The 20,934-nt window shown below is 36.5% G+C and overlaps 2 protein-coding genes across 2 annotated transcripts in view; one reads left to right on the forward strand and one right to left on the reverse strand.

Moving 5' to 3' along the window:
• LOC136828045 (uncharacterized) overlaps nt 1-5,440 on the reverse strand; it is a 423,623-nt gene extending 418,183 nt beyond the window's left edge. Inside the window, exons 1-2 of the mRNA XM_067085735.1 lie at nt 4,648-5,440; nt 3,441-3,515 (exon numbers count right to left, since the gene is read on the reverse strand). The gene's annotated coding sequence lies outside the window, so the exon portion shown is untranslated. The remainder of the gene's footprint in view (nt 1-3,440; nt 3,516-4,647) is intronic.
• On the forward strand, nt 42-19,761 carry LOC136828046 (protein white-like). Its single transcript, XM_067085738.1, is given in 15 exon segments — nt 42-105; nt 108-203; nt 2,054-2,144; nt 3,184-3,328; nt 3,998-4,069; nt 4,754-4,852; nt 7,632-7,870; nt 10,779-10,901; nt 12,675-12,879; nt 14,635-14,793; nt 15,272-15,429; nt 16,365-16,435; nt 17,472-17,577; nt 18,352-18,511; nt 18,930-19,761. Coding segments are annotated over 15 exon segments (1,884 nt in total). The 3' UTR covers nt 19,026-19,761.
• The last annotated feature ends 1,173 nt before the right edge of the window (nt 19,762-20,934 follow it).

Genomic DNA, 20,934 nt, shown 5'->3' on the forward strand with positions numbered 1-20,934 from the left:
GTGTGTGTCTTTTTAATCATTCCTACTTTTGCCAACAGACAATGGAACAACTGGAGATGCTGGGATCCAAGCCCGTTGTCGGAGGCTCTTCCCCGCCCGTGGATCCACGGCGGGCGTCACCTACGCCTGGAGGAAACTGAACGTTTACGCCCCCGGGAAGGGCCTCTTCAAAAAGTCGCCCCCTTTCCATATTCTCAAAGACGGTAAGGACGATTCCTTTGCTCCATTATAAATTGTCGTCCCAAAGGAAAGATCATTCAGTTATTCTTTTGTTTTTTTTCCGTGGTTATAATTATCGTCTTAAGAGTTATTGACGTATTTTTGCTTTTTGGGATCCTGGGATGCACCGGAAAAGTGTGAATGCTTCCCCTTCCCCATAAAATAGGCCCATAGATCGAAAACAAAGTTTGGTCATTTTTACGACAAAAAAGATTAAATTTAAATATACGGAAAGATGCAGGCTTTGTATTTTCCTTTTAAAGTCAATCAATTCTCATTGAAAAAAAATTCAGATGGCTAATTTGATAACTGAACTGGGCAACGAGGGGCAAAAGCAGATTTCTGATGAAATATACAGTGCATACAATGCAGTACGATAAATTTAAGATCTATCATACAATGATGGTGAGAAAATCCTAAATGGCGCAGCAGTAAAAATCCATTTGAAATTAAACAGACAAGTCAGTGTCTGTTCAGCTCTCATTTTTTTTTTACCAGAAATGTAACTAACTTCCCGGGTAAACTTGGAAAAATAAAGTTACTTGAAGGATTACAAAGTCCGGTTTAAAATTTTAATGTACAAGTTATTCTGCTGTTGGAAAAATAAAGTTACTTGAACGATTACAAAGTATGGTTTAACATTTTCATATACGAGTTATTCTGCCACTGTAAATTTAAAGTCACCTGAAGGATTACAAAGTCTGGTTTAACATTTTCATATGCAAGTTATTTTGCCACTGGAAATTTAAAGTCCCTTGAAGGGTGTTGGAAAATAAAGTCATTTGAAGGATTGGCAAAGACTGGTTTGCAATTTTTATGTACAAGTTATTCTGCAGTTGAAAAACAGTTACTTGAAGGATTACAAAGCCTGGTTTAACATTTTCATATACAGGTTATTCTGCAATTTTCGGGCGGCAAAATACAACGACTGAATGTGTACGAAGCTAATTCCGCTTCTCAAGATGTTATCTCCGTAAGACTGGCGCCCCCCACCGCCCGCCCTTTTACTTCTCTGGAGTGAAAGCAGATTAGACGATACCGAGATATCAGGGTCGCCGAAAGAATTGAAATGAATATAGAATTTAGTCCAAAGGCCAGGCACTGGGACCAATGAGGTCATTCAGCGCTGAAACAGAAATTGACAGTAAAAGTCTAAAAGGAGTGTAACAGGAGGAAAACCTCGCAGTTGCACTATGAATCAATTGTTAGAAGAAGGTGGAAAGTAAGATGGAAGAAAGAATATGAAAGGAGGTACAGTAAAAGGAACGAAAGGGGTTGCAGCTAGGGGACCGATGGCACACTGCAAAGAACCTTAAGAAATGCCTACAGTGACCCGCACGAGGTGCACTGATGGCACCACCGGGGTTGCCGAAAGAGACCTTCAATTATGCCAGGCAAATTCTTTGCAAAACTATATACAAAATACCCTATCAATAAATTTCTTTAATTGACATTCCAAGGCTCTCTTTGAAAGGTTCATTTTGTATATTTCTTACTGAAATAAGATATGGGCAGAAATTCGAAAGTTCAATGAATGTTAAATCGTTGTCGCATTTTAAAATATGGTATAATAAATTCTTCTTTTTTATCAGATATACAGTTGTGGATTTTCTACTTTTTAACACTAGTCAGATTATGAAAATTGGCAATACTACTACTACTACAAATAATAATAATAATAATAATAATAATAATAATAATAATAATAATAATAATAATAATAATAATAATAATAATAATAAAATAAATAAATAAATAAATAAATAGATAGATAAATAATTAAATAAAGAAAATACATAAATGAATAAATTAAGAAATATTTTACTACACGCAGTTACTGGTCTCTGTGAAGGAGGGCAACTTTTGGCTATCATGGGCGCATCTGGCGCAGGAAAAACTACCTTACTTAATGTACTGACATTCAGGTAAGTTAAACGTTATCTTCTAAAGACACTCAAATTTAGCTGCAATTCTTCATTTTCACTTTAACAAGACTACAAAATTCTGATAATAAAATGTTACATAAAAATTAGCGTTACAATTCTCGTTTTCAAACAGGTGTTATCTTAACTGCTTAAACTTTTCGTTAATCCCTTCACGCATACATTGTACAGTATCCAGGCACCTGTACATACATATATACATACATGAAACTCTCTCAAATCCTTTGGAATATGTGATGTTGGAATGCAAGAATTTTATCAGGTTATGACACTTTGATTAATGGCAATATTCTGCAGAATATTGGAAACAAAATATGAGCGAGAATACAGCAAGTATACATATATATATATATATATATATATATATATATATATATATATATATATATATATATATATACACGAAAAACATGTACCTGAACAAGTCATTTCAATTAAGCCGGTGCACGCTGCTGCTATCTGCTACGTAATTTTTTAAAAACATGTTCGATTGGAAGCCCATCCAACAATGCAGTTCTCTTGAAAAAAAAGGGGGGGAACTTAATGCCGATTTCTAATCATTCGCCATTCTACTATTTCTAGTTTTTCGATGTGATTCACTGATAATAACACTAATACCTCACGTGACCGTAGACAATAAAACGGCAAAAATTCGATGGTTGACGAGTTGACCGACAAATTCAATCTTTTTCTGAGAATTATCACAATCTTTTGTCTGAAATACTGCATTTGATTAAAACGCCCTGGTAAAATTGATAAGGAAAAGTATACTAATTATAAACTAGCCCAAGCAAATGCAATAATATAAAACTGTAACCGAATAACTACGAAATAGGCATACAAACTCAAAATATAAAATATGATCCAATCGAGTACTGAAGACCAGTTTGAGATGAAGAAATTTAAAACATTCATTTTGCTCTCAACAATCTCTCTGGTGGCTCAAAATGGAATTCGACATCAAGCAGACTTTTAACATTTACTCGTCATCTGTCACACAATTTCATTCATCTACCCAAAGGTCCCGTAAACTGAAAATCGAGGGCGACATTTACATCAACGGAAGACCGGTCGACCTACGAACCATAGCCGGAGTGTCGGCCTACGTTCAGCAAGAGGATTTGTTCACGGGCGTGTTCACAGTCAAGGAACAGCTTATGTTTAACGTAAGTAAATAATATTTTCTGTAATATATCGTTTTTGTAAATACGTATACAGTAATCTTGTTTAAGTGGGCAAACAAATATTTACTGAACAAGCTAACCATGAGCACAGTACCTTAAATTGTAAAAGATCACTTTTCTCAGCAACTTGATGTAATGAACGCTCCTCATCAACATAGTCACGTATGGCCTGTTAGAAGAAAAAATAAATAATTTATTCATAGTTTACGCATCACAAATTACTACTTTTCATAACTTCTTGGATAATTAAACAAACCATCTTTATTTATGCCCAAAAGTTAAATATAAATTGTTTTATATTTCTTCAAAATAAAGTACAATGAAAGGAAATTTTAGTAAACTACGTTCACAAATTTCTTAACCCTAATCCACACAGCCAGGCTCTATGCTATCCAAGTTAAGCTAACCTTCACTTAAAACCAATGATTATATCCTAGCTTGGGTTTGTTTCAATGAATACGACAATTATAACCAATTACAGTTTTCATATAAGATACGCAGATGCGGTTAGCAAAATTCTGACGTCACAACGCAAACCCACTTCTAATATAATAACGTTTTAAAGTGATGAAACCAGATAATTTTGCTCTATTACTAACACTCAAAATATTACTTACCAATGAGCAATACTACCTGTTCATTTCATTCCAGGCACAACTACGAATTGGCAAAGAAGTTTCGGACAAAGAAAGAAGAAAACGAGTTCATGAAGTCATGAAAGAGGTGAGCAAAGCGGTGTTTGTTTGGCACACTAAAATTGCCGCATCACATCTATCATTCTGTCCACAAGAAATCTCAAGAATGACAGGTTTACTACAATGGTATTCTACCATGGATCTATATGCAAATTCATGTTAATTTGGCTACGGGAGGGGAGGGGGTGATTGGGTGTTAGAAGATAGGTTGGCTCCCGTCTCTGAGTTTTCTAGTCTTCGAATTCTTTGAAGTTCCTTAATGTCGAAACTTAGTACTACTGATACCTGTCATTCAGAAAGGCCTTCGTTATTCGTAGGCATATATTCAAAAAGTAATTACTATTCCTAATAGATACGAATATCGTACAGGCTTAAGTTAGGTCCGTTACTGTTTTTCTTTTTTTTTTAAATTGTACAATAAACAACACATATGACTACCACAATTGTTAATACAGTAGGCCTAACCAAACTTACCGAGATTAATATCAACTGCTGCCTTTATCAAAGGGGCGTACTTGGCACTGAACCTGTGTAACTGTACTTACAAATAATTTATCATGGCCTGGGAATGAAATATAAATGGCTGTTATTACTACAACTACATACCTGCTTCTATGAGATAGTCGGTGCACGAACCTGGCCATGTTACTGTCACTAGGCCTAATCCATAAACCTTCATTACGTTATGATTTACCGTCTGTCTTATTTCCAGCTTGGCCTCAACAAATGCGCAGATACGAGAATCGGAATACCAGGGCGTTTCAAGGGCATTTCTGGAGGAGAGAAGAAAAGACTGGCCTTCGCTTGTGAGGTGAGTTAGTTTTGCCCATTGTTGATAAGCACTTCACAGTACACTTAAGACTATGCTTTTTTTTTTAAATGACACTCCTGAGTTTTTCTGAGTGTTAGGTCCGGGTTTAATTTCGCATAATAGCCATTTGGATTGCATGTAAAGTGTGTGAATGCGGATCCAGTTGTATCTGTTAATTTAAGGAGGAATATTTAAATGATTTATAAGCCAGAAATACCGTTTCAACGTTTCATGTCGATGAACTGAAGTAGATCCTGTGGGCAGGGAGATAGGCTCATGTACAATGAAATCTTGATTAATATGATGTATTCGGTTTTCAATATTTAGTACATACGCCTACTATTATTTCCATAATTTTTTCCTCAGTTGGAGTACAAGATCTTTATGCACCCATCTCAAGCACTCTTTTATATTTTTTTCGCCGCAATGATGAAAGCTGGCTTACACATGCAACATGACCGTCATCCGAGTTCTTTTTCTTTGTTATTAAATTTACTATTTCACAATACAAATAAAAAAAAGTCATGGTAAAGTCCACTACTCTCTTCAAAACAGCCTGCTTATCCGATACCTCAGTGAACGAAGACTGAAAACAGTGACTCTGACTGAGTCGCGGATTCGAAAAGCAAGTCACACAAGGCATTTGAAAAAATACCAGTCGGGCTAAGAAACATCAACTACCGGTTTGAGAATTATGCTAGGACTGTGTCATTCGGTTTGCCCAATTTCAGCCAAATCTGAGGAAAACTAGCGATTATTCTTTATAAGTAACGTTAGAAATAAATAAATATACGAAATTAAGAGTTTTATAAAGACTTACTCGGTCAGTTGTAATAATGACTGCCCTTGAAGGAATAAAAATGCCTACCTACGGCAGTTACAAGTTCGGCTCATGAAATGCAACGCATCTTTAAGTGCCCTTATTCATGACTTTAGAACCAGGCGCAGAACATTACTTTATCTAAAATATCATATTAAACGGACAGTTGAAAAATAGAAAAAAGAAACCGAAGTACAAAAAATATAACATTTACGTTAACATACTCAAAATTCTTCTTAATTAAATGCAAAATGAAAAGAAGCAGCTATGATCTCGTTAATTTTTTATATATAATTTTCAAATCAGTAAAACTTTCACCATCCGCTCCCAAACCCCCTCTCTCTCTCTCTCTCTCTCTCTCTCTCTCTATCCTGTAGAGATTTATACTCAAGTTATGACTGCAGCTTACTGTTATATATGATAGCCCGAATAACCGTAGTGTACTCACATACTGAAAGTGACAATATTATATATATATATATATATATATATATATATATATATATATATATATATATATATATATATATATATATACAGTATATATATATATATATATATATATATATATATATATATATATATATATATATATATATATATATATAAACATTACTACATTACTATCGTGCTAATAGGCTTATAGAGCGGACACAATAACAATAACTCGTCTAATATAATCGGTACTTTGGAGAGCGCATGGCAAAGAAATTCAAATGTCTCTTAACAAAACGCCATGTATACCCACACCTCTTTGTGTGTAACAATGGTAGCCCACGTTTTGCGTCTCTCGCCACTGTCCCTTAAATGAAGGTGACTGCCTTGACTCTCTCCTGAATTATCATTTTTAGTTTTCTGTAAAAGAAAACTATTGTACAGGCTTTGTCTGTCCGTTCGCACTTTTTCTGTCCGCCCTCAGATCTTAAAAACCACTGAGGTTAGAGGGCTGCAAATTGGTATGTTGATCATCCAATATACAATCGTCAAACACACCAAATTGCAGTCCTCTAGACTCGGTATTTTTTATTTTATTCAAGCTTAAAGTTAGCCATAATCGTGCTTCTGGCAACGATATAGGATAGGCCACCACCGGGCAATGGTTAAAGTTTCATGGGCCGCGGCTCATACAGCATTATACCGAGACCACCGAAAGATGTATCTGTTTTCGGTGGCCTTAATTAGGCGCTGTAGTGGCTATACAGAAAACTCGATTGCGCCAAAGAAACTTCGGCGCATTTTTTACTTGTTAACTTTAGGGCTATACTACAATACAGTATAAATCTTCTTCTTTGTCTTCAGTTTTACCCATTTCTATATGGGGTCGCTGTTTCCTATCAGCCTTCTCCACCTTCCTCTGTCCAGTGCATCCTGACTTCTTAAACCTTTCTCCCCGCATGTCATTCGCTATTTTATTCTCCCACCTGAACTTTGGCCTTCCCCCTTCTTCTTCTTCCCCCCCCCTCCATGCTATATAACCCTTTTACACACATGACCATCTACTCTCCACATAACGTGACTAAAACGATGAAATAAATGAACTGAGGCAATTCATCCGTACTGTCTTTGATCAAAGCCAAGAGAAGAGGTCGGCTCCTTCGGGCCAGCCCTAGGGAGGCTGTTAATCAGCTCAGTGGTCTGGAGTTAAACTAAGATGTATTTTAACTTCAACTTCCCCCAAAATCCCCATGTAGGCGGGCTTTGCCTACCTCCTTATTGCGTCCGCGAGGCGAATTGCCAACGAGCAAGTACCCTCTAAGATACGTCATCGCCTACGTAGTTACCCCAGGTGGGAGGCGACTCCACCCTATCGGGTAGACCTTGTCTCTCTTGGCCTTGGTCTTGATTATCATACATTGCTGTGTATTTGTCATTTACTGATTATTCTCCTATTTCATAGTTTTCCTTTTTTTACCCGAGAGCATTATTATTATTATTATTATTATTATTATTAACAACCAGATGATAACGAACCCGCTGCTTCTCCTGTGCGACGAGCCTACCTCCGGCCTCGACTCCTTCATGGCAGCGAGCGTCGTGAATGCCATGAAGAGGATGACTTCCATGGGGAAGACAGTCATCGCCACCATCCACCAGCCCAGCTCCGAAGTCTTCGCCCTCTTCGACCGCCTGCTCATCCTGGCGGAGGGGCGGGTGGCCTTCCTAGGGACGGTGGACCTTGCTCACAGGTTCTTTTCGAGGTGAGTGTTGGTAGGTGGGTGGAAGTTAAATTAAACCAGTCTTATGCCAGCACGGAACTTGTTTACGGGTGGTCCATAAGGCTGGTAAGGTGTTAGCAAAGATTAGACCTAGTCTGTGAACCACTGGACTTGTTTTAACTGACTGAGTAAAGATTAGACTTAGTTTGTGAACCACTGGACTTGTTTTAACTGACTGAGTAAAGATTAGACTTAGTTTGTGAACCACTGGACTTGTTTTAACTGACTGAGTAAAGATTAGACCTAGTTTGTGAACCACTGGACTTGTTTTAACTGACTGAGTAAAAGATTGGAGCTTGGTTGTAGAACCACTGGACTTGTTTTAACTTACTGAGTAAAGATTAGACTTGGTTGTGAACCACTGGACTTGTTTTAACTGACTGAGTAAAAGATTAGACCAAGTTTGTGAACCACTGGACTTGTTTTAACTGACTGAGTAAAGATTAGACCTGGTTGTGAACCACTGGACTTGTTTTAACTGACTGAGTAAAGATTTAGACTTAGTTTGTAAAACCACTGGACTTGTTTTAACTGATTGAGTAAAGTTGTGGACCTAGTTTGTGAACCACTGGACTTGTTTTTAACTGAGTAAAGATTAGACTTAGTTTGTGAACCACTGGACTTGTTTTAACTGAGTAAAGATTAGACTTAGTTTGTGAACCACTGGACTTGTTTTAACTGAGTAAAGATTAGACTTAGTTTGTGAACCACTGGACTTGTTTTAACTGACTGAGACATGCTGTGGTGTAAGATCAAAATTATATAAATTATATCTAAATTATACATTATATATATATATATATATATATATATATATATATATATACATATATATATATATATATACATATATATATATATATATATATATATATATATATATATATATATATATATATATATATGTATATATATATTATATATATATAAATTCTGACTCACATCGTGATCAGACCAGGTCTTTGGATTGAAAGACAAGGGCGCTGCTAACTGGCCCATACAGTATAGGTAAGTTTGGTAGCGTCCTTGCCCTTCAAGTGAAGGACCTGGGTTCCAATCCCAGTGTGAGTAAAAATTATTTCCGTTACACACCTGACTGCGTGTTGATTACTCCTTATATATATATATATATATATATATATATATATATATATATATATATATATATATATATGTATATATATATATATATATATATATGTGTGTGTGTTTTCCATAATAAAAGGTGGTAACAGGAACAAATGTGATAATCACTGCCACATTCACACTTTCACAGCTGTATCGTGGAAGAACACCTGTGCAGAAATCTGTCACCAAATTATTCATTCTACTATATGCATGTACTTGTGTATATGCATAGATAATAACAATAATAACAATGCAACACTACAACTATCATTATCACTGCATTGGACTACTTTGAAAAATGTAGTTATTTTTTTACCCATAATCTATTCCCATAATACTTTTCTCCTAAAGTACTCCTTTACACAATTCGTAATCAGTTTTACTGTTTTTATCAATCTATTTTTTTCTATCCCATTTCGGACCTTTGCAGTTTCCCAGCGCCATTTTTTAACTAACCTTATTAGCAATATGATGTCTCTATTTCAGTTTTTCCATCTTCCTCCAAAAGACATTGCAAGCGTATTGCCACAGATTTCATAACTGATCAAGATCTAGTTTGCTTATCCAACAATAAAGTTAACAAAACTTTTAAATCTCGGTTGTGAATTTTAATTGTTGTGCTTAATTTTCGCGTGGCTTTCATTTGCTCTGCTTTCATCTTGTATAGTCTTCACTACGCAACCCCCTTTCGGCACGCCATCACATGTCGCGGGTTCGCGCCTCACCCAGGGCGACGAAAAATGCACAGGCTCTGTACCATGATCAGTTACTGCTGCAGTGGGGTCTGCGGTGGTAGGTTGAAACCAACATTCTTTGGAAGCTTGAATTTCAAGCCAATGGCTCCTGTGAGCTTGTTCCATGTGAATAGGTTTCATCCAAATTAAGCAATAATAATAATAATAATAATAATAATAATAATAATAATAATAATAATAATAATAATAATAATAATAATAATAATATAATAATAGCAATTGTCTCTTTTTACATTTTATTCGACATTTTCATTACCTTTATTTTCTAAACACTTACTTCAGTGTCGCATTCTTTTGAAAGATGAAAATTAACCGTTAGTGTCTGCATTAACACTCCTGCAACTATGAATATATACAAAGCCTGTACAGCACATTGCTTTAAAACAATAAATTAAATAAGGAGATAAATTAAGTGAGTAGCATACTACTTGCATGGTATCTTACCATGAACTGAAACATTGTAAGAATGAATAAAAAATGTTTACGAAAAACAGCAGTGTTTTTCATTCAAGATGTTCAAGGTTTTTTACAAATGAGACATTGTTCATGATATATTACCTTCAACCCTGCGGGTTAGTTATTATTATTATTATTATTATTGTTATTATTATTGTATTATTATTATTATTATTATTATTATTATTATTAATATTATTATTATTATTATTATTATTCGAAAGATGACCTTACCCATATGGAACAAGCCCACCAAAGGGACCACTGACTTGAAATTGAAGCTTCCAAAGAATACGGTGCTCATTAGGAAGTAAGAGAAGGTAAAGGGAAATACAGAAAGAAGCGATCTCACTTATTAAAAAGAAGAAATAAATTAATCAATTAATAAACAGACAAAAACGTACTAAAATTCAAGGAAAACAGCATTAGGGTACAAAGCATTGCATCTTCGTTTGAACTTCTGATCCTCCAATTGCGTGACATCATTATATGGCGCAGTAGGGAAGATTCTCGAGTTAGTATTCAATTATCAAATAGCTGACGTTCCGCAGGTTGGAGCGCCCTTGCCCCAAAAATCACAACCCAGGAGACCACTTCATCTACACGCTCGCCATCAAAGCCAGTAAAGAAGAAGAATGCCGGCAATTCGTCCACCATGTTTGCGACTCATACAGGTAAGAGAAGATTGCAAGGCTCTCTCTCTCTCTCTCTCTCTCTCTCTCTCTCTCTCTCTCTCTCTCTCTCTCTCTCTCTCTCTCTCTCTCTTTCTCTCTCCTATATGTAAGCCCCATTCTCCTTTTTCTTTTCTTCTATGTCTTGTTTCCATCCGTTAAAAGATTATTTGAGATTATATATATATATATATATATATATATATATATATGTGTGTGTGTGTGTGTGTGTGTGTGTGTGTGTGTGTGTGTGTGTGTGTGTGTGTGTGTGTGTGTATAATTTTGATAACACTGGAGTGGTTATTCCTTTGGTGAATTTGTTGCAGGACTATAATTACTCATTTCAGCATACGTGGTTCTCATAGAAATGAAGATCAAAATCGTTCATAACACATACAGACAAAAAACTAGTAAAAAGTGCGCCGAAGTTTCTTCGGCGCAACCGGGTTTGTATAACGTATATTGCTGTATGAAACTCTCAGCCACGGCCCATGAAACTACACTTGCCGCGGTGGCCTGTGTTGTTGCGTTGCCGGACGCACGATTATGGCTAACTTTGACCTTAAATAAAATAAAAGCTACTGAGGCTAGAGGGCTGCACTCTGGTATGTTTGATGATTGGAGGGTGGATGATCAATACACCAATTTGCAGCCCTCTAGCCCCAGTAGTTTTTAAGATTTGAAGGCGGATAGAAAAAGTTCGGACGGAGAGACAAATAGCCATCTCAATAGGTTTCTTTTACAGAAAACTAAACATAAGAAAACAATATTTTCAGCTTTGATAAACAGTCCTGACCGTTTCTGAAAATCAACACCTCTATGATCACAGACATTGTCTCTTTGTTTTCGAAACTGGCACTGATCGGTATGCAACTTACGTGTTTGAGAGAAAAGAATAAAGAATTTAGGCCAAAGACCAAACGCTGGGACCTATGAGGTCATTCAGCGCTGAAAGGGAAACTGACAGTAAGCAGGTTTGAAAGATGTAACAGGAGGAAAGCCTCGCAGTTGCACTTTGAAACAATTGTTAGAGAGGGTGGAAAGTCAGAAGGAGGTTAGAGAATATGAACGGAGGTACAGTAAAAGGAATGACAGAGGTTGCAGCTAGAGGCCGAAGGGACGCTGCAGAGACCCTTAAGTAATGCCTGCAGTGTACCACTTACGTGTTTGAACTGCAGCAGCTTGGGAAATGAGACCAATTTCGCGGGACAATGCGTGACGTCAAAGTTATTCAAGTTTCCAGTGCAGAAGGAGCGTGACCGGTTACCCTGAAAACAAAAGAACCAGTCAGAGATTAGAATTATTTTGAAGAACATCGTATTGTGCTCATAACCCATAATCCGTTACAGTAGGTATCCATAATGCAACACGAAACAAATCCACTACAACAAAGTTCATTTCTTCAGTGTAAATATTCAAGTCGTTACCAATATTCATCGGTAAATATCTCGGTACTGGCAAATTTCTGATAGTTTTGAATGTGATTTTCGTGTTAAGCATATCAAGAAGTTATAGTGTCAAAGTAAAAAGATCTCTAGTATCCCGACCTGACCATTTCCTAAATAATACAAAATGGATTAAGCAAATTAAGTAAACCACAGACTTGCGCAGAACAGACAGAAATGGTATTTTCATTCTTCATTTATTCAAAATTATATCGTTCAGCACGTCATATTTCAGAGTCCAAAAAACTGAAAGAGTTTATTTCTATGCAAAGATTGGAGCCTCGATGACCGCTGCTATGAAAATCCCTCAAACTTTGTTCGTTTCTAACAGAGACAACGAAGGACTGGTCAACGATCAACTGGTCGAGTCAGCCATGAAACCGCCAGCGAAAGACGACGCCTTGGCCAGCATAAAGCTCCCGAGGAGCCCCTACAGAGCATCGTGGCTAAACCAGTTCATAGCAATGACGCGCAGAAACTGGCTGGAGCAGTTGCGAGATCCAGTTGTGTCCGTTGTGAGAATAGCACAGAATATGGTAGGTCTGGTAATTATGAGAACAGTGAATAACACGGTAGGTTCAGCAGTTGTTAAAAGAACTCTAGAGCATGGTAGGTCTAGAATCGTGCAGAACATGGTAGGTTTGAGAGCCTGAAACAGAATATCATAGGTCTAATGAATTTGAGAAAGGAGAGGGTAAGTCAAATAGTGGAAATACGAGTACTTAAAATGCAATATCTAATGGTTTCAAAATACAAAATTGGACATGGGAAGTGCAGCAATTATAAGAATAGCACATGGAATGGTAAGTGTAACTACTTGTGGGGAAAACTATGTAAGGCTAGCAATTTTGAGGCATTGCATAATAATGGCAGGGCTGTTGGATGTGTGAACAGCAAAATAAGTTTGGCAAATACTTAAGAACAATCTATACTCAAAGAATAGCAGCAGTGGGGTTCTCTGGACTAAAATCTGTTACGAAAATAACTAGATTTCCTATCCTGTAACAACAAAGATAGGAATACGGCAATCATATAACTGAAGATTTTTTTGTAGGCATATGGCAAATGCATCAAATAGGATCTGTTTAGGTGACCCATTTTCGATTAGTTTTATGACAGAAAATGTTTAAAACACGATGGATACAAAGTAAGTTGTATAAACTTATAAGAATTTTACAAAAGATGAATGTTAAATATATAGTTTGTGTAAATATAATATGAATTTTAGAAAAGATGAATGTTAAGTAGTTTGTGTAAACTTAATATGAATTTTACAATGGATATAGATATAAATGCCGACTTGTAAAAAAATAATGATATGGACACTTATAATTGTATCAATACAATATGCACTTGAAAATAAATATGAAAAATAAGTTAACTAGGTGAGAAAAGTCAAACATTCACGCCACATACAATTACAAACGTGCATGGACAGTTCTTTTACGAGTACTATATTGGATACTGCTCTTTTGAGTTCTGTGAACAGCGGGTCTTTTGTCATTTTATTCCTCTTACTTCTTATCCTCTCATTTGGTTGTATGAGTCCTTAGGTCTACACCAAGTCTCTTATACCGTCAAACACAGTGCTTTCAGCTCACCTCAGGAGAAGGACCACCATACCAATTAAAAGAAATCATGGACTATATTGATATGTTTTTGGGAAAAATATAGACTTAATATATTATAATGGGAAATATATTTCTTACAAACTCAACTGTGAGTTTAAGTAAGCAGTACAAAGCTAATTTAATCTAAAGCAACTACCGCATGATAGATTTTCATATTTAAATAATTCAAAGGTCCTCCCACCTTCAGTCTGGAACTCTTTCACCTATGGTTCTATAACCCATTCTTTATCTAATGAGTTAAGAGCGATGACATAGAATTGTTTATAACCTTATCAGCTTCAAATGTCTCATGTTTTTCTGATCGTCTGTGAGTCTACACTGTTCACATTTTTCAAGAATACACGTAACCTCAAATTTTACTCTTATTATTATTATTATTATTATTATTATTATTATTATTATTATTATTATTATTATTATTATTATTATTATTATTCAGAAGATGAACCCTATTCATATGAAACAAGCCCACAGAGGCCACTGGCTTGAAATTCAAGCTTCCAAAGAATATGGTGTTCATTCGAAAGAAGTAACAGAAGGTAATGGGAAATACAGAAAGAGGAGATCTGGTATTACAAAAACAGGTAAATTAATAAATAAAAATGTAAGCATAATATAAGACATACCAGCTGCCTACCTTAATCTATTTGCTATTTACAGATGTTCGGCATCATATTCGGCTTGATTTACCTAGGCGCAGGAAACTGGGAGGAAAACCTTACGGGCACGGAAATACTGCAGAACATACAGAACATCGAGGGCGTTCTCTTCGTCTTCATCACGAACCTGACGTTTTCCGTTTTGTTCCCCGTTGTTGTGGTAAGTTTCAGCTGGTTCTGGGGTCGTTGTCCCCTTCGCTTTCCACTAGAAAGTAATTCCCAAAGATTGTTTCCTCCTGATACAATCTACAGTATATTTCAGGTTGTTCTTGTCTGAGCTAGGTTTCGCATCACCAATATTGTAGCAATATTTCCATTGTAATCATTGCATTTCTGAACACTGTAATAAATTCTGACCCGGTGAGGCACCAGTAGAGTACATGTATTTAAATTCTGACTCGGTGAGGCACCAGTAGAGTACACTATTTAAATTCTGACTCGGTGAGGCACCAATAGAGTACATGTATTTAAATTCTGACTCGGTGAGGCACCAATAGAGTACAAGTATTTAAATTCTGACTCGGTGAGGCACCAATAGAGTACAAGTATTTAAATTCAGACCCGGTGAGGCACCAATAGCGTACAAGTATGTATCACCGTTAATAACAACATTCTTTTACTGTCTATCTAAACGACAGACATTTTCAGGCGTGATGCCACTGTTCTTGCGAGAGCACTGGAATGGCCTCTACCGGACAGACGTTTACTTCCTGACGAGAAATCTGGTCGAGTTGCCTGTCCTCATCATCGGCCCATGTTGCTTCACAGCTATTGCCTATTACATGGTTGGCTTGAGGTAATTTTCCGAATTTTTTTAGTGGCTGGACTAAGGTCACTTTCCAGTTTTTTCCTATACCTGATTGGTAGAAGATAGAATACAGAACTTGGCCTAACGCTGGGACCCATGAAGTCATTCAGCGCTGAAACGGAAATTGACAGTAAAAAGGTTTTTAAGGTGTAACAATAGGAAAAACTCGCAGTTGCACTGTGAATAAATTGTTAAGAGTGGGTGGAAAGTAAGATGGAAGGAAGAGAATATGAATGGACGGACAGTAAAGGGAATGAAAGAAGTTGCAGCTAAGGGCCGAAGGCACGCTGCAAAGAACCTTAAGTAATGCCTACAGTGCACCACATGAGATGCACTGACGGCATTACACCCTTACGGAGTGTAATCCATTTCCTGCTTAAAGTTCCACAAATGAAACAGCAACTGGCTGGGTGCAGCCATTTCAGAGTGAAGTTAGCTTTCACTAAGGCAATCAATTTTCTTTCTTTTTTTTGGCATAGTTGGGTTGAGAACATTCTGATCTATTACCTCAACTAAAACATTCTTTTCTTTAAATTATGCTTGAACTAAGATCATTCATTGCATTATTACACGCTGTACAGAGGTAAAACTTCCAATATTTTACAGCTGGGCTAAGACCATTTTTCTAATATTTCATTGCTGAAATGGTTTATTTCATTTCATTTGTTCAAGGTTAGACTTTCAATAGCTAATTTCTGTCTAAATCAGCCAATTTCACCTAAATCTTCCCTCCGTAGCAAAAAACACTGTAACTATATTTTGTATGTATATATATATACATATATATATATATATATATATATATATATATATATATATATATATATATATATATATATAATGCATATATATATATATATATAAAATTGTACGCGTTTGCACACATACTTTCCTAACCACTTTCATTCTTTTTATTTTTGCAGAGTAGAAGCCCAGTACTTTTTCATTACAATGGCCATTCTGGCATTGAACGCCAGCGTCTCTGTGTCTTACGGTGAGTACCAGCAGCTTGTAAAGCGCTCTCATGCTTAAGGTCGTGTTTTCTGACATCCTTTTGCACCAGGTGGCCAAAATGTGTTCTATGTTGGTGCAAAAAGTAGACTTAGACGTGCCAGTCACAGTAATATAAAATCGCAAATATGGGGAGCTTCAATTTTTGCGCCAACATAAAAAAAAAACAACATTGGCTACTTGGTGAAAGGATTGGCAGCAAGATGGCTGAAAGATATCATGTGTGATCGTCTTTATGTTAACTATGTTGTGGCTTTGTACTTTAGTGTCTGATGAATTATTGTTGAATTAATGATAATAAAAGTAGTAGCAGTAGTAGTATCAGTGGCAGTAGTAGTAGTAAAAGGAGCAGACCTCATAGTCATTATACACAAAACTAGGGATGCCTCTGCTTTGGTTGGACAGATCAGAGCCATTCGAGCATCTGAGAGAAAGAGAGAGTAATTGGCTCAGTTCAACTTTTAATTTCCTTCAAAAAGAGAGGGCGGGAGAGAACGAGGTGGGGCGCAGAAATTTAAAGTGAACAAGAAGAAATGAATACTGTTAGACCACTTACTTTCTTCCTTATCGACTGGTGACCATCACTGCTATTACCAGCAAGTATTCATGGCCAAAAAAAAAATCCGTAGGAAGTCAAGACATTTATGATTAACGTGAGAATCTAACCGCAGTAGTACGTAAAAGCTTAAATGACTCTCCTTGAATAACAACAACTTCCTTTTGCAGGCTAAATGACACCCTTTAAATAACACGCAATTCCTTAAATCCTTCAAATAACTGCAACATCCTTTGGCCTGACACATGAAACTCCTTGAATAACAACAACATCCTTTTGCAGACTACACGACACCTTCATGGTAACACGCCTTTCCTGAGACCTGACACAAGCACCCCTTAAATAACAACAACCTCCTTATGTTTGCTATAAGACACCTTTTCAGTCACAACAACAATCTCCTTCCTGACACATGGCTCTCCTTTAATAACCACATTTCCCTTTTACAATTTCCCTTTTGCAGGATACATGATATCATGCTTGGCTAAGAACTACCAAACTGCCTTGGTTTTGGCGACGCCGCTGACCTTCCCAATCATGATATTCGGCGGCTTCTATGTGAGAGACGGGTAGGTCAAAGCCTGGACCTGGGTCCTAGTAAAAGCTAAGCGTTTTAAAACCCCAGGATCCTGCTAAAAAGCTAACCAGTTTAAATCATCTGGGTCCTGGTAAAAAGTTAACCATTTTAAAACCCCTGGGTCGTGCTAAAAGCAAACCATTTTAAATCACCTGGATCCTGCTGAAAATTAACCATTTTGAAACCCCTGGGTCCTGCTAGAAGCTAACCATTTTAAGTCACCTGGGTCCTGCTAAAATTTAACCATTTTGAAACCCCTGGGTCCTGCTAGAAGCTAACCATTTTAAATTACCTGGGTCCTGCTAAAAATTAACCATTTTGAAACCCCTGGGTCCTGCTAGAAGCTAACCATTTTAAATCACCTGGGTCCTGCTAAAATTTAACCATTTTGAAACTCGTGGGTCCTGCTATAAGCTAACCATTTTAAACCACCTGGGTCTTGCTAAAAATTAACCATTTTAAATCACCTGGGTCTTGCTAAAAATTAACCATTTTAAACCCATGTTAAATCACCCGGGTCCTGCTAAAAGTTAACCATTTTAAAACTTCTGAGTCCTGCTAAAAGTTAAGAGTTTTAAAGCACCTGGGCCCTGGAAAAGCTAACCATCTTAAAACATCTGGGTCCTGGTAAAAGCTAACCGTTTTAGAACGCCAAGTTCTTATACCTCACTTTCATGAGTGAAATTATACTCCTTGATGACATGTGTAAACAAATGATTCAATGTCTTATTATCTGGTATAATAATTCTTTCTATTGCGTCAACAGGACAAGTCCTGTCTGGCTAGACTGGATAAAATATCTGTCTTGGATAAACTACAGCAACGAAATCCTAACGATTAACCAATGGGATGGCTTTTATTACGACACTTCCAATAAGACCATCCCAGTGGGAGAGGAAGTCATCAAACAGTTTGGTTTTGACACAGTAAGTATATGTGATTATTATTATTATTATTATTATTATTATTATTATTATTATTATTATTCAAAACTAACACAAATCTCTACCTAATAAGCTAAAGGCAATGGATTCGCATTGCAGACTCTCACATATGTTTACTAGAAGATGATATATTTCAGACTCCATACTTCTCTTGCTAAAATAATGCCTTCATAATAGAACGCAATACACAGTCCATGCCTTTAACAGGAATCAGTAGTTAACGGATCTCTGTTGTCATTCCGGGAAGACTGCACGAATTTTTAGTACTATTTGTTTCTTGAAATACTGGAACTATATTTCTGTGATGCCAGTCAATGCAGATTCTTTCCTCCCCCAACGTAAACAAAATTTCAAGGCCAAAGCAACACCATCGTATCTCTATTTTTCTTCTTCTTTCCAGGACGATTTCTACACTGATATCGGCGCTCTGGTGGCCCTGTTAGTAGGCTACAGATTCCTTGCCTTCCTCTTCTTGCTCTTCAAAACCAGACGTTAAAGCTCCCCCTCTCAACTGCCTTCGTTCATCGACTGAGCTGGGGATCTGGTCTAAGGCTTCAAGTCTGGTGACGGATAAGCTCACGTTCACTTCATGGTGCTAGTCGTCGATGTAAACATGACCTACCATAGGGGTTTCGTTACTTTGGAAATTGAAGAATCCGAGTCTATAATTTGTTTCATATTTGAGGCAATGACAGCAAATTCAGATATCTTAATTCTTATATTTATGCCCATTTTATTATTTATTTAATGTTTGCGTTGAGGAAACCACGGCAGGAGGTGCTATCTGAACTGAAGTGGTTCGACAAATATTTTGACCCCGTTGTCTTTACTGATCTTCCTATAACCTGGTCCAAGTCGCCCTGCCAATGTGAAGTATGTGAACCGATAACTAAAATGACTGACAGTATAAAGTGCAACATTGTTCCTTGGTTATTAATATACAGATTATTCGTAACGACCTATCTATAAACAAAATCTTCACTGCTTCAATCTCACAGCTCAGAACATTTATAATAGTCGTCTTCACTAGCAACCTATATGCCTATTTAAATTTCATTACAGACTGCTATGAAAATAAGTAGATAATTAACGGGTTCTCTGCCTAGTCATACGCAAAGTTTGATGTACGTTATTTATCACTTAATAATTTCTCCCGCCATAATCGACACGGTTATGCAAAACAGCTTATTTGTATAAATATACATGTCAACATTAAAATTTTTAAAAAATTATCATTATTTATTTTTTTCTCCTCTAACCTTCTGTGTGTACCAGACTGTTGTTGACAAAATTCATTAACAGTAAGTGCTCGACAAAATTCGTAGGTTAAATGCATTTTTCAAAAGCTTCGCGACAACATGTCATTACCAAATGACATGAAAAAAGTCGATGACAAAAATTCACCGGTTGAAGTCGTTGAAAAACGTCAGTCAAAATGTAAACGAAATCTCATTGGCAAATTACACTTGGTACAAAGTCGTCGACATAAAATCATTGCCAGAAAAATAAATAAAAATGGCGTGTAAAACATATCGACACGATCCCGTACGCACACACACACACACGTGAAATTTTACATCTGTAGAGTTCTAAACATTTACTTGTTATGTGGTTGTAATATATATGTGATCACAGACAATGAAACTGAAATTATGAAATCTGGCTCACTGCTGCAGACAAAACTATAAATTATACATCTTGAGATCAGGGTTAAATTCAGACCATGAACTTATTTCTTCGCCTTCGTCTATTCTTCACTTCGACAAGGATCTCCCTCTGTCAGTTTTTATTATTCTTCTTCTTTAAAGGATCTTACACGAATGTACAACCTTCCTTGTCTACGCTACGTACCCTGGAAATAAGTCTTTTCAACGTTTACCTTATGAAGTATTACATTTTCTATGTCAGCTAACTGTAAGTTCGTTTTCTATCATCTGCAGTTAACGATAACTTTCGTATTTGCGATTTACTTATTTCATAAATGTGCATACAACGCTGTTTAGGATAGCAAAATGAACTTCTTGAAGATTTGTTTTTCTTGCAATGACCGAGGAAAATATTCAAATTTTAAATCTGCGCCCACACGAGACTGGCAATCGGTAAGTTTTAGTTTAATAATAGCTTTCAATTACTATCCATTCCATTTCAAACGGTTTCAGTTGTACATATGCGCGGTTGAACATATTTCGAGGTTCGTTCCGAAGTCAGAGAACATTACGTTATGCAACGTTCTTTTCACAAGTTGGCTCAGTACTCTCTATTAAATACAGTAACTGACTCAGCCCCTTTCGCCTAAATTTCATAAATAGATTCTCCGGAAACTTCCATTCTTTCCATTTGTGTTATAAAAGTCCATTTTTGCATTTTATAATAGAAAATACTTCTACGTTGTACTTCAGGGAGTG

This window comes from Macrobrachium rosenbergii, chromosome 42 (genome assembly GCF_040412425.1).
Source record: "Macrobrachium rosenbergii isolate ZJJX-2024 chromosome 42, ASM4041242v1, whole genome shotgun sequence".
In the NCBI taxonomy this organism is placed as follows: domain Eukaryota; kingdom Metazoa; phylum Arthropoda; class Malacostraca; order Decapoda; family Palaemonidae; genus Macrobrachium; species Macrobrachium rosenbergii.